This window comes from Onychostoma macrolepis, chromosome 25, assembly GCF_012432095.1.
Source record: "Onychostoma macrolepis isolate SWU-2019 chromosome 25, ASM1243209v1, whole genome shotgun sequence".
Lineage (NCBI taxonomy): Eukaryota > Metazoa > Chordata > Actinopteri > Cypriniformes > Cyprinidae > Onychostoma > Onychostoma macrolepis.
This window is the reverse complement of record NC_081179.1, coordinates 15,120,970-15,145,496: the sequence shown is the minus strand read 5'-3', so window position 1 is coordinate 15,145,496 and position 24,527 is coordinate 15,120,970. Positions and strand designations below refer to the sequence as shown.

At 36.3% G+C, this 24,527-nt stretch overlaps 1 protein-coding gene across 8 annotated transcripts in view; it reads left to right on the top strand.

The window, feature by feature from the left end:
* cadps2 (Ca++-dependent secretion activator 2) overlaps positions 1-24,527 on the top strand; it is a 167,886-nt gene that overhangs the window by 112,037 nt on the left and 31,322 nt on the right. For all 8 annotated transcript variants that reach the window (XR_009269303.1, XM_058766608.1, XM_058766611.1 and 5 more), the window contains exons 13-16: positions 1,663-1,850; positions 15,855-15,956; positions 17,743-17,806; positions 17,916-18,039. Coding sequence is in view for 7 of the 8 variants with exons in the window: in XM_058766608.1 (XP_058622591.1) it covers positions 1,663-1,850; positions 15,855-15,956; positions 17,743-17,806; positions 17,916-18,039 (478 nt within the window). In the remaining variant the exon portion in view is untranslated. The remainder of the gene's footprint in view (positions 1-1,662; positions 1,851-15,854; positions 15,957-17,742; positions 17,807-17,915; positions 18,040-24,527) is intronic.

The window sequence follows — 24,527 nt, the reverse complement described above, 5'->3', positions numbered from 1 at the left end:
TTTGTTCGTTGGACTTTAATGAAGCTTTCAGTCTTTGCTCCTGCACGAAGGTCGAGGGGTCTCAGTATCTCGGCTGCTGCTCAGTGCCGCGAGCGACGGTCCCTCGTGACTGTCGGTCTCCCGCGAACGTCTGAGACACATCGCAGTTCTCCTGATTCACGGCCCTCCGCACCGTCGTGGGCGAGCGGCCCCCTCAAAGTGTTAATTTGCTAACGTTCCTTCAGAGAAGGCGTCTTAATTAAGTTTGTAAGATTCATGCCTAATTTAGTTATTATGTGAGGGATGAATGAGCTAATGAATGCAACAGGAGCCTCGTGGCGATCTCCACCCGCCCGCGTTATGTGTGACTTTTCTGCCTATGAATTAATTGTTTGCACTTAACCTTGCACTCGTTTGTTTAAATGTTGGAAATAGACGGGGTGTTTTTAACAATATTTTTTGGAAGAGCTCGTCTCGCACGCTGCGGTTTTGTTTTTTTGTGTGTCTTGGCGTGAAATGAGAGGCGTGCTGAAATTAGACACTTCGTGTTCAATTAGCGTAGCAGTGTTGTTGAGGAGAAGCTAGAGTAGGTATGCGCGGCGGATGTCGTGACTTCTTAGAGGTCCTGTAGGGGTCGAGCAGAGGCAGTGACGTTTTTAAAACTTTTCCTTTGCTGTTTGCTGTGGTGCTTGTTGCTTTGGCCTTCGGATACAGAATGTGTATGTTTTATGCTTTTTTTAAGTGACATGTTTTCAAGGTCCAAAGTAAGCACAAAAATAAGCGCTGAATAGACTTTCTAGAGTTTATTGCAAGAATTATAGTCTGACGCTGTTGTAAGTGACTAGCAAATCAAAACAAAGACATACTGTACAAACGTTTATGAATTTTTTTACTTGAGTAAACATTATACAGTTGGATATCTACGAGTCTCTGCTCTGAGAGAATGAACAGATTTGAGCTAGTATTTTTGGGGGGGAAAGTAACTAAAAAGTAACTCTACATATACTCAGTTACTTGTTTACTACTGTAACTATTTTTAATATATTTATAATTAGTTACTTATGTACAATTACTTATAATAACTTAAAATTTGTTGAGATAACTTAAATATCTGACTTAAAGTTTACCAAATTTAGGATTTCAAGCACGAACACTTAATTTGTTGCAACAGCAAATTATTACTTATTGTAATGTTGAATTTTAAGTTGTGATAACTAATTGCAGCAAACATTTTTTTTTACAGTGTAATAGTCTATCCATCTATCTATCCATCTATCTATCCATCTATCTATCCATCTATCTATATCTATCTATCTATCTATCTATCTATCTATCTATCTATCTATCTATCTATATCTATATACACACATGCACGCACACACACACACACACACATATATATATATATATATATATATATATATATATATATATATATATATTCTGAAATATTACATCATAAAATAATGTTTTAAAATGTAATTTATTTCTGTGATTTCCAAATCCGTCATTACTCTGGTCTTCAGTGTCACATGATCTCTCAGAAGTTATTATAGTGTAATATGATGTTATATAGTACAGTATAATTAGTCCAGAGATGTGCTCTGGTCAGGAATGGCTGAGATCAGCTAATTGCATGTTTATAGTAAATGTATTTATTCTGATCCTGTTGTTGTGTTTCAGGGTTGGTTCAGCCCAGGCCAGGTGTTTGTTCTGGATGAGTACTGCGCTCGATACGGGGTGAGGGGCTGTCATCGTCACCTCTACTACCTGAAAGACCTGATGGATTTCTCCGATAACAACACCCTGGTGGACCCGACCCTGCTCCACTACAGCTATGCCTTCTGTGCCTCGCATGTCCACGGAAACAGGTATTACAGTAGGTTCACAAACGCTGGGTTATTTTGTGCAACTTTTTATTTATATTATTTTATTTATATTATTTAGATTTATGCATTTGGCGCACACACTTTTAGTGACTTCCACTGCATTCAAGGTACACATTTTTATCAGTCCGTGCTATTCCTGGGAATCGACCACATGACCTTGGCAATGCAAGTGCTGTTCTCTGCTGTTTAAGCTACAGGGAGGGAGTCCAGGCAGAATAAAATTCATATAAAAGACTTAATTAGTTTTATTAATAGTATTATGTTTTTACAAACATTTTTACTAGTAAGTGGCGGTGTTTTACATATAGATAGAGAGATAGAGAGGTAAGGATGTATATAATATAGTGTTGGGGTGTAACATGAGTTATGTAATCAGATTACTTTTTTCAAGTAACTAGTTAAGTAACACGTTACTTTTAAATTTACTATAAAATATCTGAGTTACTTTTTCAAATAAGTAACAAAAACAGAAAGAGCCTTTACAGTTTTATTTATTGTTTATTAAAAAACAACTAAGCAAGCCTGGTTCAGGTGAGAAAAAGTAACGCAAAAGTAACATTATGTTCCATAAAAAGTAACTAAGTAATGTAATATTGTAATGCATTACCTTTAGAAGTAATATATATATTAGCACAGAGAATTACATTTCATATTAGATAGTAGAAAATGGATTTGTTTTAGTTTTTTGTGTAGTGTAGACATTTTATTGAGGGCAACATTTCATATGTTCATTGTTATTGGAAAGATGTTTAAAAAATATAATGTAAGCACCTGACCACATGCAAAAAAGATGTTCTATTATAATTTCTATATAAAAACAAGCACTTTAGCAACACCCCACAGCCCTTTCAAACAGCAAGGAACATTTGCTTTCCATGGAGGTTGTGCATTTTGAATTCTCACGTATTAAGTGTTTGAAATCAAGGATTTCATTTGTGTTGGACAAATGAGAAGTCCCACATGTTTGATAGATCACAAAAAGAAAAAAAAAAAAACACTTCGAATGGCTTTTGTCCGCACATAATGGGTGGGCATACAAAAGGAACGACAAGACTGAAGAATTTCTTTAATCACTCGGGAGGCGCTCAGCGTGGCAGCCATGTTCCTGCTTCACTCAAACAGAGACTGAGAGCGTCTGCTTGGCAAATTAATTAATGGCTCCCCATTATCTCAAAACGCAAAGCAATTAAACCGTAATTACGGAAACCATTTGTGCTGCTTCTACATTTTAATAATTTTTCTTTCATAAGGCCTCTGAGGATCAGAATTTGATATAACAGGCTTGTTTTCTGTAATTGATTGTGTGAATTATTGACGGTTCAAGACGGAAATGCGCTTTACGCTAGCAGTGAGAGGACAGAATGTGGCTCGGGTATGAGCAATGTCCCTTGTCCACTTGTTGGCGAAGTCCTTTGTGTTTAGCGTACACTGGAAGCTGTTCGTTTTCCACTTACCTCGAATCAGCCGTCAATTGACTTATTAGATGTTAAATACACACGGATGTGCTCCCTGTCTTTCATGGCTTATTTAGTCAATTAGGAACAGTAATGATTAGCCTCTCTAGCTAATCACCAGTTTCAAATGAGGAAAATTGGCATGAGTAGCTTTTTGTTGGAGGAGGTGTCATTTAAATAATGACAGTTCAGCTGTGAAGCCCACAGAGAGTGTTCATGGGAAATTCAGAAGGCACAAAAAGTGAAGTAAATAAAAAGAATGATCTATTTAATGCAGGATATCCATTATACTGCACAGATCTTCCAAAGACATTATATTATACCATTATTACCATTATATTATATAAAGTATGTACCTTGTGACCTCTTTATATTTTTCAATGCCTATTAAATGTTAAAAATAGTGGCTTTCAATACTGTAATGTTGAATGTCTATAATTCTAAAACTAACTAAACAGGCAGGAACTAAATACACATGACAATCACTGATAATGACTAAACACAGCTGGACAAGACTTAACTAATAATCACACTTAACAAGGAAAGGAACATGACCAAATATGGACACAAGAGGCGGGAACACATGACACACATGACAGCGGACTGACATAAATGTGTTGAAATAAAGAAATGCATGACAAACTAGTTTAAGGAAACAGAACCTTTCACACTTCCGCCAGATATGAGACATAATCCTTATTATTCTTTCATTTTTATTCAGCCATTATCAGCCTTTATACTGGCAATAAAACATTTACCAAGCCACATTGCTTCAATCCCAGTATACATTTAACCAACTATTATCAAAAGTATTTCTAAATAAATACAACAAAACATTTTCTTGCGACATTATGTGAAGTATTATGACGAAATGCATTATGAAGAAGAATTGGACCTGTTTCTGTAAATTTACTTTAAACCACCATCGAGTGTTTGTAATAACTTCCTTTTGTGATCACATGTGGAATTTGGTCGTTTACTGTTGTGAAAATATGCTATTTATAGCCTTTTTATCGCTGCACAAATTAGCATTTCAGATGTACACATTAATTCATTATTGTTATGAAAATATCCAAATCTCAAGAAAATCACAGATAAACCATATCTTATCGTAATCGTGTGTTTATTATCTTATATGATCTATAGTGGCTGTTGTCATGTTTATTTCTGCTGTGTAAAAGCCTTAACATGTATGCTCTGGCTAAAACTCACGTATTTGTGTTTTCATTTTTATTTGTCTATATACATTTTGGGCGGCCGCGGTACATTGTAAAAGTAGCCCAAACAAGCGCAACCCACGGCTCTGTAATTTTTCCCGCGACTGCATTTTAAAAATAGCCCAATTGTGCGGGAAACCCGCGACCCTGGCAATACTGGTTCGCTGTACCCTTATCCACGCTGCGATGACGGCAAGAAGTTGGGATCAAACCTTATCAAACGATTCATTTGCGTTAAAAAAATATTAAATCGTTCAAATTTTTTGATCAATCGTTAATAATGTTGACAGCCCTAATATGTATGTATATATGTATATATGTGTGTGTGTGTGTGTGTGTGTGTATATATATATATATATATATATATAATTGATAATTGCACATTTTTTATCTCACAATTCATAATTCTGAGAATATATCTCTCAGTTCTGACTTTCTTCTCAGAATTGTGCGAAAAATAACTCTTAATTGCGAGATATAAACTCAGAATTCGGACTTTTTTCTTGCAGTTCTGAGTTTATATCTCACAATTATGATTTTTTTATTTCTCTAAATTCTGAGTTTACTTTTCGCAATTCTTTTTTTTTTTTTTTTGGCTTCCTCCATGTAAGAATAAAAAAGGTATATCTGCAACTTTTTATCTCACAATTCTGTTATCTCAAATATTCTGAATTGTGAGGTGAAGAGTCTTAAATACCTTTTTTATCCCGTGGCTGAATCAAGTTTTCTTTAAAAATACATCATACATGAAATGATAAAATTCTTGTTTAATAAACCTTTAATAAAATTTTAATAAAAGTGATTTTTTTTTTCTATTTTACTTCAAAATAATACAACAAATGTTGTTTTGAGAAATACCAGAAACTATAATCAGCTAAAACTGGTAAAAGAGAAGCTAAAGTCCACAAATGAGATCATTTTTATCCAATGAGAGGAGCTTCAAGGCTTTTTAACGTGTGCGTAGCTAGAAAATAATGCTGGTCCAGACAACCTCGAATCTTCAGTTCAGATGAGAATGCATCTGCTCAACTGATCTAACACATCAGTCAATAGCTCAAAGAGCACTAGTGACAGTGCAGCCTTGCTCATGGTGAGTGTGCAGCTTTAAACCTGAGGAGAAAATGTCTTAGAGTTGCCGTCTTCTTTATCTTCATTTCATGACAGCTTTATTTCTGATCCTCCACCCACTGACTAGTAGATTACAACAGAGACCACACACTTTCTGCAGGCTTGCTTCCAGGAATTAATTTTCTTCATAGTGATTTCAAAAAAATGTGTGCACGGCGTATTTTAAAGGGTTAGTTCGCCCATTTAAGACATGAAGTTGTATGCAATCCTTACCAGCACTATAGTGCATACACACTGACCCACCCTTTAGTCACCTCCCTGGTCAGAGTTCTGGCCGCTGGAAGTTTTTCAAGACAGTACTCCCGGTTAGTTTCCGGGGCCTCAAAACTGTGCGTTTTTACGTGAAAAAATTATTTGCGTTTCAAAGCTTGATTAATTTACATCACAAAAAACACGCCTGACAAAATTCATACCTCAGTTTTAATCGGCACTATTTTCTTTCCATTTCTATCAATCCGCGCTGCTGTCAACGTCAACAGTGCGCACGTTCAGATCAGCTGTTGATAGCGCGACTCGCTGACAACATGTCTGAATACGAAACTTCTGATGACGAAACCAATTTTAGCACAATGTCAGACGGAACAGATGATGATGAAAGTAATTTTCAGCTTGTTTACCGTACAGTTTAGACATTGGATCATAAAGTTAGTAAATAGAGCTTACCCGTGGTACTGGTACAGCAAAACTCTTTAAAATCATTTTTTTTCTTTTTCCTCCTTGGTTGGGGATGTAATCGTCTTCGCTGAAGTGAGCACTGCACACACGGAAATCCTTGATTCTCGATATTTTAGCTCCCGCAGAGTAGCCGATGGCAACCAGCCAAAGCTGTCTCGTAGCTATATCCGAAACTGGAAAACGATGGAATCTGAACGGTGATCCCGGCACATTCTTGTGGTCACAGCCTGGGAATTTACAAGTTCGCACCATTGTTCATTTTCTACTTTTATGTCGTTGTCATTCGATTGTGTAAACACTATGGAACAGCTGATCTGAACGCGCGCACTGTTGGCGTTGACAGCAGCGCGGATTGATAGAAATGGAAAGAAAATAGTGCCGATTAAAACTGAGGTATGAATTTTGTCAGGCGTGTTTTTGTGATGTAAATTAATCAAGCTTTGAAACGCAAATAATTTTTCACGTAAAACGCACAGTTTTGAGGCCCGAAACTAAGCGGAGTACTATCTTGAAAACTTCCAGCGGCCAGAACTCTGACCAGGAGGTGACTAAAGGGTGGGTCAGTGTGTATGCACTATAGTGCTGGTAAGGATTGCATACAACTTCATGTCTTAAATGGGCGAACTAACCCTTTAACTACAGTCACATAAACTATAAAAACTGATTAAATCTAATTATCAAAAACAAAATTATATATATATATATATATATATATATATATATATATATATATATATATATATATATATATATATATATATATATATATATAATTTTTTTTTGTTTGTTTTTTTGTTTTTTGTAAATTGTTTTAAAAATATTATTCATTTGTGTGTTTTATAATATATATATTTTTTAAACATTTCTAATCAGTAAATAAAAAAACAACAACAGCTTTTAAGGCAGTATTTTTACATTTATTTTACAATAATCATATTTATATATGCATACTCTATTTATATTTATATATATATGCCTAAATGTATAAAAATAACAAAAAATATTACATTACATTACATTTATTATGTCTATAAATATTTATAATTTAGTAAATAAAATACATTTAAAAATAAAAAGTCTGTGTATAAATACTGTGTGTGTGTGTGTGTGTGTATGTATGTGTGTGTATATATATAAAAATACATTTAATATTTTTTAAATTATATTTATAATTTAGAAAAAATATTTTTCTATATATATATATATATATATATATATATATATATATATATATATATATGTGTGTGTGTGTGTGTGTGTGTGTGTGTGTGTGTGTATGTTTGTATATGCATGTGTGTGTGTGTATATAATGTATATGTATGTATAAAATATGTATACTTGTATAAATATTTATAATTTGGTAAAAAAAAAAAAAAAACATTTAAAAAATACCAAGAATGATATATTTCACATGTGTGTGTGTGCGTGTGTGTGAATACGTATACATGTAACATATATATATATATATATATATATATATATATATATATACACTGCTCAAAAGTTTGAGATCAGAAAGATCTTAAATGTTTTTAAGGAGTCTCTTCTGCTCATCAAGGCTGTATTTATTCAATCAAAAATAAAGAAAAAACAGTAATATTGTGAAATATTGTTGCAATTTCTAATATTGGTTTCCTATTTTAATATACTTTAAAATAAAATTTATTTCTGTGATGCAGTGCTGAATTTTCAGCATCATTACTCCAGTCTTCAGTGTCACATGATCCTTCAGAAATCATTCTAATATGCTGATTTATTGCTGAAGTGAAATGCTGAAGTGTTGAAACTGTTGTGCTGCTTCATATTGTTTTTTGGAACATGGGATGCTTTTTTCTTTGATCTTTTGATGAATATGAAGTTAAAAAAGCGGCATTTGTTCAAAATAGAATTTTTTCTAACAATATAAGTTTTTACTATGACTTTTTATTCATTTAACACATCCCTTCTGAATAAAAGTATTAATTTCTTGAAAAAAAAAAGAAAGAAAAAATGTACTGACCTCAAACTTTTGAATAGCATTGTATATTACAAAGCCACAATTTCTTTTTTAAAATAAATGCTGTTCTTTTTAACTTTTTATTAATCAGATAATCCTAAAAAAAAAATATCACAGGTCTCAAAAAAAAAAAAGAAATATGAAGCAGCACAACGGTTTCCAACATTGATTATAAATCAGCATATTAGAATGATTTCTGAAGGATCATGTGACACTGAAGACTGGAGTAATGATGCTGAAAATTCAGTGCCGCGTCACAGAAATAAAATATATTTTAAAGTATATTAAAATAGAAAGTTGTTATTTTAAATTGCAATAATAGTTCACAAAAAAGTTTTTTTTTTTTTTTTTTTTCATCAAATAGCCAAACAACCTTGACGAGCAGAAGAGACTTTTTTTAAAAACATGAAAAAAACTTTTGAGCGGCTGTGTGTGTGTGTGTGTGTGTGTGTGTGTATGTATGTATGTATGTATGTATGTATATTAGAGCCCTGCACGGGCCTAAAATTTAGGCCCGAGTCCGACCTGAGCCCATCTTTTTTCCCCCTTCTCCCAAAACAGCTTATCTACTACTGTTTCAGCTATTAAAATAGTTCAGTTTTGTATGAAATGGCAAGTGATTGTATTTCGTTTCGTTATTTTATTAAGTTAATTTAGAAAAACGTTTGGAGCTTCTTTTTTTATTCTTTAAATGTAAGTTTTTGTTTTTTAAATTAACGACCAAGCGGCCAGCGGTAGACAACGAGTTGATCATAGCCTATGTTTGATCAATTTGGCTTTCTCAAATCATCACGACTTCTCTAAAATTAAATCTGTAATTATAAAACAGCTCCACAATGTTAGTTTAAACGCTTGAGCTAGATAAATGTGCACTGATGCATATCCAGTAGTTTGTGCGGAGAGTGGAAGCTGAAGCTTTACTGGACGCGCAAGAACGATCACCTGCATTGGAAACATTTCAAAATACGCTGTCATTTTTGCTCATAAAAGTAAGAGTAAAAGGCTATGTTGTTCGGAACTGTAAAGGGTCTACTTTTATTTCTGTGCACTCACAATATCAACAAAACGTGCTTTTATTAAAAAATCGGTTTTGAGCAAGCAGAGCGCTTCTGAAAAACCAAAACACAGCATATAGCCTACTTGCCTCACTGACTTGATAAATATAGTATCTATAGAAAGCTTTGAATTACTACTTTAAAACGAAATAATTCAAATCGAAAACAAAAACTCTTTCATTATAAAATCCCTAAAGATGCTTTTCTCTCTAAAGGCGCATCCAGTGAGGAGATGGCGAGTCAGGATCATCATCAAATGCATGACTGATCAAAAATGCAGCTTTTCCCGAAGCATTGGGAACTTTTTGTAACTCCACGCTCCAACTTCTTCCTGATGCTCTGCATGGTCACCTGTATGCTAATGTGTGCGTATGCGTTGCGTATTGCTTAGGCGATGTATAATATTTATAATATAATCAGTATTTAATACAGTAGCCATGTGTGCTCTGCGCGTATATGGGCACAATAAAAGGAGAGAAGCTAAATGAGCCCGAGCCCGATCTGTAAAAATGGACTCGAATGGACTCAGCGTGTTGGGCTCCATCGGGACCCAACGGGCTTACAGACCTCTAATGTGTATATATGTATATGTATATATATATATATATATATATATATATATATATGTATATGTATATGTATATATATATATATATGTATGTGTGTGTGTATGTGTATATATATATATATATATATATATATATGTGTATATATATATGTATATGTGTATATATACACAGTCATGGCCAAAAGTATTGGCACCCTTGGTAAATATGATCAAAGAAGGTTGTGAAAATTAATCTGCATTGTTAATCCTTTTATTCTTTTATTTAAAAAATTCACAAACATCTAACCTTTCATTGTAGAAGAAGAATTTTAAATTGGGGGAAATATAATTATGAAATAAATGTTTTTCTCTAATACACATGGGCCACAATTAACGGCACCCTTTTATTCAATACTTTTTGAAACCTCCGTTTGCCAGTTTAACAGCTCTATATTTTCTCCTATAATGCCTGATGAGGTTAGAGAACACCTGACAAGAGATCAGAGACCATTCCTTCATCCAGAATCACTCCAGACCCTTTAGATTCCCATCTCCATGTTGGTGCTTCTTCTCTTCAGTTCACCACTCATTTTCTACAGGGTTCTGTTCAGAGGACTGGAATGGCCAGCAGAAGCTTGGTTTTGTGCTCAGTGACCCATTTTTGTGTTCTTTTTGAGGTTTGTGTTTCTAACAGAGTCAGTCACTTATTGATTTTTTATCTGTTGGTATTTGATAGAATCAGTGATGCCATGTGTCTAAACAAGATTTCCAGGACCTCCAGCAGAAATATAGGCCCACAACATCAAACATACAGCAGTATATTTCATTGTACACATGGGGTACTTTTTATCCCTGTGTTCACCAAACCCATCTTGAGTGTTTGCTGCTAAAAAGCTCATTTTTTAGTTTCATCTGACCATAGAAGCCAGTCCCATTTGAAGTTCCAGTCGTGTCTGATAACTGAATATGCTGGAGTTTGTTTTTAGATGAGCGAGGAGAATTGTTCTTGAAACCCTCCCAAACAACACGTGGTGATGTAGGTGCTGTTTGACTTTTTTTTTTTTTAAGGTTTTCTGACCCCGAGACTGCAATTTTTTCTGCAATTCTCCAGCTGTGGTCCTTGGAGAGTCTTTAGTCACTCAAACTCTCTTCCTCTCCTCACCGTGCATTAGGACAATATAGACGGGCAGTTTTGTAACATTTTATGTTGATTGGAAATTCTTAATTATTGCCCTGATGGTGGAAATGGGCATTTTCACTGCTCTAGCTCTTTTCTTAAAGCCACTTCACTAATTTGTGAAGCTCAATTATCTTTTGCTGCACATCAGAAATATATTCTTTGGTTTTTCTCATTGTGATGGATGGTTAAGGGAATTTGGGCTTTGTTTTCCCTCCTATTTATATTTCTGTGAAACAGGAAGCTGTGGCTGGATAATTTCATGTTCATAATCACCCTGGAGTGCTCAAAATTGTAAATATGAATGGGAATGTACTTCAGAGATATTTTACTTATAAGAATTTCTAGGGGTACCAATAATTGTTTCCAACGTGTATTTGAGAAAAACATTAATTTCATAATGAGATTTTCCCCCCATTTTCAATTGTTTTAGTTCAATGAAAGGTTAGATTTTTGTGGGTTTTTTTTTTTTAAATAAAAGATCAAAAGGATTAATAATGCAGGTTTATTTTCAGAGCCTTCTTTGATCATATTTACCAAGGGTGCCAATACTTTTGGTCATGACTGTGTATATATATATATATATATATATATATATATGTATGTGTATAATGTATATTTTAATTTAATTTTATATATATATATATATATATATATATATACACACACAACAAAAACACATAATAAATATAATAATAAATACAACAGTATAATAATAGAAACATTTTTCTGTAAATGTTTTTCTAGCATTCAGGGTTATGTTTTAGGTTTGTGAACGGAGACTTCTTTCAGACCTGTTTGTCAGTGCAGACATCCTCGTGGCACATTTCAGTCAGCGTCGCCTGCGTTTGACTGACAGATGCACCCTGAGCTCAACGAGGCTTGAGACTGAGAAGCAAGTACGCGAGAGGAAACGGACAGGTGCGGCTTCATGTGTGAGATGAACTGGCCAGGACGGACTGACAGCGAGTGACAGTAATCACAATCTAACCTCTTTCTCACCTGTCAGTCTCTCGCCTGTCCATCATGCTTGGCCACCCCGCGTGACAAGAGTATTTACCAGTCTGCACACTCACTTACTCACTGTAAACATGACATACATCCAGAGCGGCACCCTTTGGATTGTCACTTCTGTCTCCTCCGTGAGGTCTTGATATGATCGGATACACACCAACCCCATCTGTCATAGAGGATTGAGCGCGTCGTTCCCCTTGCAAACGCACAGCTCTGAACCTCACAACCATCTTCCTGGACAGCTCGGCATGGCCAGACTTTCCAGAGACTCCCGCCGCTGTTTAACCCTTGTTGACTGGCTCCGGACAGGTCAGCGTTTCACTCGTCTCAAACATGCTCGCTTCATCAGGCACAAACAATAAGTCGGACCCCCAACAGGCCGCCACACTGCACCCGTTCCCACCGGGCCAGCGCTGCGTGAGGCAGAGGAAACCACATATGCAAGATTTTTCTGCACATTTGAGTTTCTCCGCTTTGAATTTAAGTATCTTGGAGCTAGTTGGGATTGTGTACTTACTGTTTGACTGGTTTTGCATTGTGTTTATGGTTTTGCAGACACATTCATAGCAAAGCAACTTATTGAAACAATGTGAATAACAAGCACAACTCCATTTTTACTTTTTCTGTAGGAAATGTGTTTGCCCGTCCGAAAACTAGGTAGTTGATTACGAGGCCAAGTCTAATTAATTTTTTCTTTATTTTCAAGTTATTTTTATTATTTATTTTCAAGTATTTTAAGTATTTTTACTAAATTCTAAGTGTTTATATTTACAAAAATAAATACATTTTTATTTTAATTTTTTTACATTTCTTTCGAAGTTTATTTTAATTTTGAAGTTTATTTTAGTTTTTCATTATACTTTTACATCACACAAAAGTATTATTCTTCTTGTTTACTAAAATGCATTTACTTTTGCAATATAAAATAATTTACAAATATTTTAAAATAATTGGTTTTAAGTTTAATATTTATTTTCAGATTTTAAATGTTATATTTTAAAATATACAAAATGTATTTATACATTAAAAATATTTTAAATGTTATTTTTACATTTTATTATTTAATGTTTATTTTACTATTTCTATTTTATATATGTCATGATATAACAATTATTGGTGGTGGTAGTAGTAAAATAAAAATAGTAATATATACTAGTATAATAATATACTACCACCACCAATAATTGTTATGATGATTATTATTATTATTTAAAATGTCATATTTTATTTTGATACATTTTATATTATTTATTATGTTTTAAATGTTATTTAATCAAATGTTAGTTTTCTTTGCATAGACAATTTGCAATATAATAATGTAATATATTATGGCAACGTGGTTTGACCGGAACGATAAAAATGATGGTTATTTTCGTCTGTAGTACTATTCTACTGTAACTGTATGTTGCTATGGTTACCAATGTTTATAGGAAGCGCATTAATATAGAACGTGATTAAACTGACCTGGAACTACCTGTGCAGTTAAACGAATTTAATCAACACCTGCCAGCCAATCAGAATCAAGTATTCAGACAGACCATGGCATAAATATATATATATATGTATATATATACATACATATAATATGCTATGTTCATTTCGTTTATAAAACCACATGCACATCATCTGACCCCAAACTCTCTCACACCGGCCCCTTGCCAACAGGCAGTTCTTACTGTAAATCCCTGAATAATGATAGCAAAAGTGATGCCTTCCTTAGCAGACACCACTAATAATGCAGTGTTACGTAAGGTAGAATTGGATGTGTTTCAAGGTTTGAAGGATTCGTTTAGCATTAGTCAAGTCAATGGGAAGATGTGTGAATTGTGAGAGACTTAATTACTGACTAAAGTCGTAAGGCTTTGCTAGTCGTAGGTTTACTGATGTACTGGGAGCCACAAACGAGGATGGACTCGACGCTATAGAACAGTTCTCCCTCGTGCTAACAGTTCAATTCCCAGGCCTCTTGTTAGAAGCAGTTAAACTAAGAGGCCTTCCTTCAGAACTAATGAGCCTACACAGAACGGCAGACAAAGACACCGAGATTAAAGGGTCGATGTTGAGTTTATACACTCCTTAGCCTTTACCATAATGCAAAAAGGAGATTTTTTTATTTTCATTTGCAGGCACTGATCTCTCTCTCTCTCTCTCCCCCCTCTTCTCGCACATACATTCACGTCTTCTGCTGCTCTTCACACCCCCTCTTTGTGTTCTCTCGGGATTAGCTGGCCCTTGTCAAAAAGAAAAGGCGGATTTCATTTAATGGAGAGAGGGATTTGAAGAACAGACAGGTTTACAAGTTGCCTTTACCTCTGCGTGTATGGAAAGCTCTCTCTACAGCGCTAAGCTGTGCCATTCAGAAAGTGTGCAGGGTTTGGATAGCGAGGCACAATGGCTTTTAACTAAACTGCCCATTGTCGACGGTTAAAAACGAACTTTAGAATGATTACTTTAGCTCTTAAAGTGCAATTGTGCGAAGCTTAGGGCTTGAACATATGCTGGCTACATTTGATTGTTGTAGTTATGTGGTATTGAGAGAAGCTATTTAGTTTAAATCTGTGACCATTTTATTTTGTATGTATGAAGGTAGGTAGATAGAATAATTGTATTCAAAATAAATATTACATATTTAGAAGATTAGAAGTCAATACATTTTTTTCAACATTCTTTTGTTTTATTTTATTTTATTAGTTGAATAATTTATATTTAATTGATTGTTTTGAATAAACATCTTCATCTTATATCTTTAACATTATTCAAACAAATATTAATGAATAAAAATAAAAATTGAAGAGATTATTTAAAATAACTTTTCTATTTAAATATATTTTAAAATGTAATTTATTCATGTGATTTCAAAGCTGAATTCTTTAGCATCATTACTCCAGTCACATGAACCTTCAGAAATCACTCTAATATGCTGATTTGCTGTTCAAGAAACATTTTTTATCATTAATATTTTTTTTTTATCATTATCGTTTTATTTCTTACATAATGTAATGATTAGAAATTATAGATTCATTCAAAATTAAGTAATTTATTCAATTTTTTAAGATTATGATTTTTTTTTATTCTATTCAATATTATTCTATTTTATTTAATTAGTTGTTGAATAACATTATTTTATAATCTTTATTTGGTTGAATAATCTTTTGAATCTATTTTGAATAAACAGCTTGATAATCTTATATATGAAACAATAGCTTTATTTTAAATAAAAATAAAATAATATTAAAAGATTAGACATTATTCAAATAAGGTTTTTAAAGTTTCAAATTATTATTTGAATTATTATAATAATATATAATAATTTTAAATTATATATTTATATATTTATATATATTTATACACACACACACACACACACAGTATCATATAAATTAATTTGCATATGAATGAAAGTAATATAAAATAGTACTTTATTTGAATAATGTGTTGAATTTTAACTGGAAGATAATTCCAACTGCTTCGCATCTTTGTGATTCTCAAAGGATACATTTATTTTGATATTCTTTTATTTAAGGGTTTTGGATTGTGAAACCCTTCAATGTGAGTCAACGCATTGTTCAGTTCTGCTGAAAAGCTTGTGAAACTTGACAATTCTCTTTGAGGAATCTTTTGATTATGAGGTTGAAGCACAGGATTCAAGGGCAGTTGGAATTAATGAACAGGTGTTGTAAAGAATTAAAAAGAACATTGAATGTTTCCTTGTTGTTTTGGCAGGCCGGACGGCATGGGCACAGTGACAGAACAGGAGAAGGAGGAGTTTGAGGAGATCAGGAGCAGACTGCTGACTTTACTGGAGAAGCAGATCACACATTTCAGGTAGAACAAGCTCCCACGTCCACTTCTGTCCTGAAACAGAGGAATAACAATGGAAAAATCGATGTAAAAATACAAATAATTGTTACCTAATCAAGTCAAGTCACATTATAGAGTTTTATACAATATAGATGATTTCATAGCAGCTTCTTGACAGACAGTTGTCATTATCCAGCTCAGTTCAGTTTAAGTTCTCATCCAATAGTGTTATTGAAGTCGATTTGATAATATTATTGAATATTAAAGAAATAGTTCACCCAAAAATGAAACTTTGTTGAAAACGTATTTACCCTTGGACCATCCAAGATGCAGATGAGTTTGTTTCTTCATGTAAACAGATTTGGAGAAATTTAGTATTGAATCACTTGCTCACCAAAGGATCCTCAGCAGTGAATGGGTGCCGTCAGAATGAGAGTCCAAACATTTTATAAATAATCTACAAGTAATCCACACCACTCCAGTCCATCGGTTAACGCCTTGTGAAGCGAAAAGCTTTATAATAAATATATAATAAATATGTTTATAATAAAGAAGACCATCATCAAGACTTTTTACTTCAAACCGCTGTTTCAGGCTAAAATATGAGTCCTCTATCCATAATATTGCTCTCTCCAGTGAAAAAGTCGTCTCATCTGAATCGGGAGAGAAATATGCACAGATCAAGCACTGTTTACAAGCTCTAAACAAATACGTTGGTGGATTTTGATGTGAGAGAACAACAGAGGATGGACTTTTTCACTGGAGGAAGTGTTTTTATTATGGATTATGGCATTTTGGCCAGAATCGATGGTTTAGAGTTAAAACGCCATAATGATGGATTTGTTTCTTACAAACGTGTAGCTTTTCATTTCATAAGATGTCAAGTGATGGACTGGAGTGGTGTCGATTACTTGTGGATTATTGTGATGTTTTTATCAGCTGTTTGGAATCTCATTCTGACGACACCCACTCACTGCATTAGTGAGCAACTGATGCAATGCAAAATTTTTCCAAATCTGTTCTGATAACCAATTTGATCTACATCTTGAATAGTACATTTTCAGCAGATGTTCATTCGTGGGTGAACTATTCCTTTAAGCATTCTTTTAAACCATCAATCTTGTAATTACAATGTAATAACAATGTAATAACAATGTAATAACTGGTCCCTGAAGCCAAATCACTTGATAACCCCTGTATAACATCTCGGTTTACCGTTTACTCATTTACCACACCCCCTCCTCATGGGTCCTCGTTTTGAACCGACCTCCCGCTGGCCCTCCTGTAGCGCACTGGAAACACTGGTAAAGAGGGTTTTAGTCTTGCGGTTGCAGCGACACCTAATAACCAGCTAAAACCACTCAAACAAAAGCTACGAACAACATCTTGGATTATGCAAATGGACAAGGCCGGTGGGGCGTGCCGGGGATTAAGCGCGGTGCCCAACCCAAGCTGATTACAGCTTGTTGAGTCACTTGGTAAGTGTGCCTCCTGCCCCGTACGCATGAAAAAAAACACACTGTGGGCCGTTCAGGGGACACTTTCACACCTGTGGTGTGAGGCCTCCATAAGAAGCACTTCCCTTTGGCCTTCATTCATCCCGCCTGGCATTGTCCGTATGCACGCTGACACCTGTCCCTCCTCAACAGGCTTTGGAAAACATCTCTATTTAAGAGATGTAATTATTGTCCCATGATAGCTGAGAAACAGCGGTCTGTGACTGACTCCTTCAGTTTGCGCTCAGTGTACTTTCTTTGTAAGCCGTCAGTTAATTACCACTCGAGTTGTACCTTTGTCTTGTTGCCCGTAGGTACTGTTTCCCCTTCGGGCGACCGGAGGGGGCTCTTAAAGCCACGCTCTCTCTTCTGGAAAGGGTGAGTGTCTGCCAATTAACTGTGCATGCTTTGCATCTTATATCAGTGTCTTGTGTGTAGTAGCTTGTGACAAAATAACTTAAAGTGTAATAAGGAAGTAATTTCATAGGTTCTGATGAAAGACATCACCACGCCGGTCCCACCTGAAGAGATGCGCAAGATAGTTCAGAAGTGCCTGGAAAAAGCTGCGCTCATCAATTACTCCCAGCTTACTGAATACGCTCAGATCGAAGGTTTCTCACTTTCTACTTTTCACGGCTCAACAGTAAGGATTTATTTATTTTTTTTTGGCTGGCCCTGTCAGGCCGGTTGTTCAGATATGAAAATTCAGAACACCTGCCAGTGTTTTCAGTGTCTCCAGCACAAAAACGTACACTAATGTTAAAAAAAAATTAATACTTTTATTCAGCAAGGATGCAATAAATGGATTAAAGGTTACAGAAAAAAAAAATGTATAATGTTACAAAAGATTTGTATTTTATAAAAATGCTGTTCTTTTGAATTTTATATTCATCAAAGAATATAATAAAAAATTTTAACTCAAGTTTAACTCAATTAAATTATTATATTTTTTGTTTAAAATGTTATGTTATAATAAATACACTGCTCAAAAGAATTCAAGGAACACTTTGAAAACACATCAGATCTCAATGGGGAAAAATATCAGGCCGGATATCTATATCTATATCTGATATGGACTGGGTAATGTGTTAGGAACGAAAGGATGCCACATCGTTTGATGGAAATGAAAATTATCAACCTACAGAGGGCTGAATTCAAAGACACTCCGAAAAATCAAAGTGAAAAAATGATTCAGCAGTCTAGTCCATTTTGTTCGTCCCTCCCAGACCATCACTGACCCATCACCAAACCGGTCATGCTGAATGATGTTAGAGGCAGCATAACTTTCTCCACTGCTTCTCCAGACCCTTTCACGTCTTTCACATGTGCTCAGAGTGAAATATGCTCTCATCTGTGAAAAGCACAGGGTGCCAGTTCTGCTGTTCAATGGCAAATGCCAATCGAGCTCCACAGTGCCGGGCAGTGAGCACAGGGACCACTAGAGGACGCCGGGCCCTCAGGCCACCTTCATGAAGTCTGTTTCTGATTGTTTGGTCAGAGACATTCACACCAGTGGCCTGCTGGAGGTCATTTTGTAGGGCTCTGGCAGTGCTCATCCTGCTCATCCTGTTCCTCCTTGCACAAAGGAGCAGATACTGGTCCTGCTGATGGGTTAAGGACCTTCTATGGCCCTGTCCAGCTGTCCTAGAGTAACTGCCCGTCCCCTGGAAACTCCTACATGCTCTTGAGACTGTGCTGGGAGACACAGCAAACCTTCTGGCAATGGCACGTATTGATGTGCCATCTTGGAGGAGATGGACTGCCTGTGCAACCTCTGTAGGGTCCAGGTATCGCCTCATGCTACCGGTAGTGACACTGACCCTAGCCAAATGCAAAACTAGTGAAAAACAGTCAGAAAAGATAAGTAGAAAAAAATGTCAGTGGCCTCCACCTGTAAAACCATTCCTGTTTTGGGATTCGTCTCATTGTTGCCCATCTATTGCACCTGTTGTTAATTTCATTAACACCAAAGCAGCTTAAACTGATTAACGACCCCCTCTGCTACTTAACTGACCAGATCAATATCCCAGGAGATTAATTGACTTGATGCTATACTCTGATTAAAAAGTGTTCCTTTAATTTTTTTGAGCAGTGTATTTTAAATATTATTAAATATTTCTGACATTTATTCCACATCACAGGAATGAATTACATTTTAAAATATATTACAATACAATTGTATTACAAAATATTACAGTAAAATATTGCAATATATTACAATAAAATGTATGTATATATAGTTCACCCAAAACGCGAAGTGGCCGTTACACCTCGGGTGTGCATTTTTTTTCTTCTAATAATTCAACGGACCGAAGTCAATTATTCCGCTTATACTACGGTTGCCATACCTCAAGACATCGATCAGATGATATATTTCAAGGCATTCGTCCAGTATTTCTACTTAAATCGCTATTGTGAGTAGGATTATTTCTTCCGCATTTCATCCAAGGCCTCAGTTGCTAATTCCAAAATGCCATTTTAAACCTAGTAACGGAGGCTTGAGCCGTTGATAACAGATTAATGCAGTTAATACAGTTAATAACTAAGTTATGAGAGAGAGAGAGAGAGAGATTAGCTCTGTGCGTCTGTCAATAGTGTTCGGCAGCAATGTCTCTAGTTATAGTGAAACTTAGTTCCTTTTGTTCACGAACAGCGCCGTTGTTGTTCCCTCGCTTGTGAGAAGTCATGTAGTTTTTAAGTTGTTTACTGCTAAAATCGTCAGAGTAGCGCTAACAACATTAGCGCGATGTATGCTAGTGTGTGCAAACTGTAACTGTTATGTGTGTGCGGTCTGTGAGGGAGAGAGAGCTGGAGACATAGAGTATGTGCTTTCCGTACATAATAAAGTGCAAAAACATGGACATGATCTGTCATTTTTATCATATTGTTTACTATATTTATTTATTTGGCCAGTGTCGTTGTGGGTCTTGGTTATTTTGCTGTTGTAAGACCTTTGAAATAACAGAAATCATTTGGCGAAGTGATATGGTCATGTAATGCGGTCAAGACCTGCCTGGAACTACATTCGCCGTGCGTTTCCCTGAAAATAATTGCACACCTTAGAACGTTCGTCAGCCAATCAGATTCAAGCATTCAACGGCCCCGTAGTATAAAATATATATATATTGTTTACTATATTTATGAAAAAACTGAACAAACATAGGAGCCTGAGAAAAAAATGCTCATTTTAGAAGAAAATTTCAAATGGCACTTAAGAGGCTTTTGCATCTGAACTCTTCATATGTATATATACATGTGTATACAGTATCTCACAGAAGTGAGTACACCCCTCGCATTTTTGTAAATATTTTATTATATCTTTTCATTTGACAACACTGAAGAAATGACACTTTGCTACAATGTAAAGTAGTGAGTGTACAGCGTGTATAAGAGTGTAAATTTGCTGTTCCCCTCAAAATAACTCCACACACAGCCATTAATGTCTAAACCGCTGGCCACAAAAGTGAGTACACCCCTAAGTGAAAATGTCCAAATTGGGCCCAAAGTGTCAATATTTTGTGTGGCCACCATTATTTTCCAGCACTGCCTTAACCCTCTTGGGCATGGAGTTCACTAGAGCTTCACAGGTTGCCACTGGAGTCCTCTTTCACTCCTCCATGACAACATCACGGAGCTGGTGGATGTTAGAGACCTTGAGCTCCTCCACCTTCCGTTTGAGGATGCCTCACAGATGCTCAATAGGGTTTAGGTCTGGAGACATGCTTGGCCAGTCCATCACCTTTACCCTCAGCTTCTTTAGCAAGGTTGTGGGGTCGTTATCATGTTGGAATACTGCCCTGCGGCCCAGTCTCTGAAGGGAGGGGATCATGCTCTGCTTCAGTATGTCACAGTACATGTTGGCATTCATGGTTCCCTCAATGAACTGTAGCTCCCCAGTGCCGGCAGCACTCATGCAGCTCCAGACCATGACACTCCCACCGCCATGCTTGACTGTAGGCAAGACACACTTGTCTTTGTACTCCTCACCTGGTTGCCGCCACACACGCTTGACACCATCTGAACCAAATAAGTTTATCTTGGTCTCATCAGACCACAGGACATGGTTCCAGTAATCCATGTCCTTATTCTGCTTGTCTTCAGCAAACTGTTTGCGGGCTTTCTTGTGCATCATCTTTAGAAGAGGCTTCCTTCTGGGACGACAGCCATGCAGACCAATTTGATGCAGTGTGCGGCATATGGTCTGAGCACTGACAGGCTGACCCCCCACCCCTTCAACCTCTGCAGCAATGCTGGCAGCACTCATACGTCTATTTCCCAAACACAACCTCTGGATATGACGCCGAGCACGTGCACTTAACTTCTTTGGTTGACCATGGCGAGGCCTGTTCTGAGTGGAACCTGCCCTGTTAAACCGCTGTATGGTCTTGGCCACCGTGCTGCAGCTCAGTTTCAGGGTCTTGGCAATCTTCTTATAGCCTACGCCATCTTTATGTAGACAATTCTTTTTTTCAGATCCTCAGAGAGTTCTTTGCCATGAGGTGCCATGTTGAACTTCCAGTGACCAGTATGAGAGAGCGATAACACCAAATTTAACACACCTGAGACCTTGTAACACTAACGTGACACATGACACCGGGGAGAGAAAATGGCTAATTGGGCCCAATTTGGACATTTTCACTTAGGGGTGTACTCACTTTTATGGCCAGCGGTTTAAACATTAATGGCTGTGTGTTGAGTTATTTTGAGGGGACAGCAAATTTACACTGTTATACAAGTTGTACACTCACTACTTTACATTGTAGCAAAGTGTCATTTCTTCAGTGTTGTCACATGAAAAGATATAATAAAATATTTACAAAAATATGAGGGGTGTACTCACTTCTGTGAGATACTGTGTGTGTGTGTTTGTGTGTGTGTGTATACAGTGAGGAAAATAAGTATTTGAACACCCTGCTATTTTGCAAGTTCTCCCACTTAGAAATCATGGAGGGGTCTGAAATTGTCATCGTAGGTGCATGTCCACTGTGAGAGACATAATCTAAAAAAATCCAGAAATCACAATGTATGATTTTTTAACTATTTATTTGTATGATATAGCTGCAAATAAGTATTTGAACACCTGAGAAAATCAATGTTAATATTTGGTACAGTAGCCTTTGTTTGCAATTACAGAGGTCAAATGTTTCCTGTAGTTTTTCACCAGGTTTGCACACACTGCAGGAGGGATTTTGGCCCACCTCCACACAGATCTTCTCTAGATCAGTCAGGTTTCTGGCCTGTCGCTGAGAAACACGGAGTTTGAGCTCCCTCCAAAGATTCTCTATTGGGTTTAGGTCTGGAGACTGGCTAGGCCACGCCAGAACCTTGATATGCTTCTTACAGAGCCACTCCTTGGTTATCCTGGCTGTGTGCTTGGTCATTGTGATGTTGGAAGACCCAGCCTCGACCCATCTTCAATGCTCTAACTGAGGGAAGGAGGTTGTTCCCCAAAATCTCGCAATACATGGCCCCGGTCATCCTCTCCTTAATACAGTGCAGTCGCCCTGTCCCATGTGCAGAAAAACACCCCAAAGCATGATGCTACCACCCCATGCTTCACAGTAGGGATGGTGTTCTTGGGATGGTACTCATCATTCTTCTTCCTCCAAACACGTTAAGTGGAATTATGACCAAAAAGGTTCTATTTTGGTCTCATCTGACCACATGACTTTCTCCCATGACTCTTCTGGATCATCCAAATGGTCATTGGCAAACTTAAGTCGGGCCTGGACATGTGCTGGTTTAAGCAGGGGAACCTTCCGTGCCATGCATGATTTCAAACCATGACGTCTTAGTGTATTACCAACAGTAACCTTGGAAACGGTGGTCCCAGCTCTTTTCAGGTCATTGACCAGCTCCTCCCGTGTAGTTCTGGGCTGATTTCTCACCTTTCTTAGGATCATTGAGACCCCACGAGGTGAGATCTTGCATGGAGCCCCAGTCCGAGGGAGATTGACAGTCATGTTTAGCTTCTTCCATTTTCTAATGATTGCTCCAACAGTGGACCTTTTTCACCAAGCTGCTTGGCAATTTCCCGTAGCCCTTTCCAGCCTTGTGGAGGTGTACAATTTTGTCTCTAGTGTCTTTGGACAGCTCTTTGGTCTTGGCCATGTTAGTAGTTGATTCTTACTGATTGTATGGGGTGGACAGGTGTCTTTATGCAGCTAACGACCTCAAACAGGTGCATCTAATTTAGGATAATAAATGGAGTGGAGGTGGACATTTTAAAGGTAGACTAACAGGTCTTTGAGGGTCAGAATTCTAGCTGATAGACAGGTGTTCAAATACTTATTTGCAGCTGTATCATACAAATAAATAGCTAAAAAATCATACATTGTGATTTCTGGATTTTTTTTTTTAGATTATGTCTCTCACAGTGGACATGCAGCTACGATGACAATTTCAGACCCCTCCATGATTTCTAAGTGGGAGAACTTGCAAAATAGCAGGGTGTTCAAATACTTATTTTCCTCACTGTATATATATATATATATATATACATTTTATGATTGAACTTAAGTGTGCATGCTGCCTCAAAATGTGAAGTTTACTCAACTTGAAATGTGCAGTTGTCTTAAAGGGGTCATGACACGGATTTTTTAAAATTAATTATTATTATTTTAATATGTTCCTTGAGGTTTACTGATAATGTAAATAAAGTTTTTTGTTTTTGTTTTTTTGCACAAAAAAACAAATATGTGGAGAAATTTTTATTTTCAACCCTCATTCTGAACTCAGAAACAGGCTGTTTTTAAGGGGCAGATCTTTTAAGGCTTCTCAGTTATCCGAGACTGTTATGATTATCATTGCACATAGGAAACCGTATCAACGCCCCCTCGCTATTGTATGTTTTGAGTGTTGTGACAACATAATCAAAATAAAACAGTCATTTACAGACAATGCTGACAAGGTTGATGCCGTCAGAATAGTACTGCTTCATTTTTCAAAAAATGTTTCTTTGTGAACTCTCCATGACACTGTGCCTCGTTTACAAAACAAAAAGCTCTGAACAATCCTCTGGCATGATCCGGGATGGCATTAAAAAAAACAGTCCACTTGTTCCTTACGCTGGGATCCTTCTGATATCTGAACAAAGACG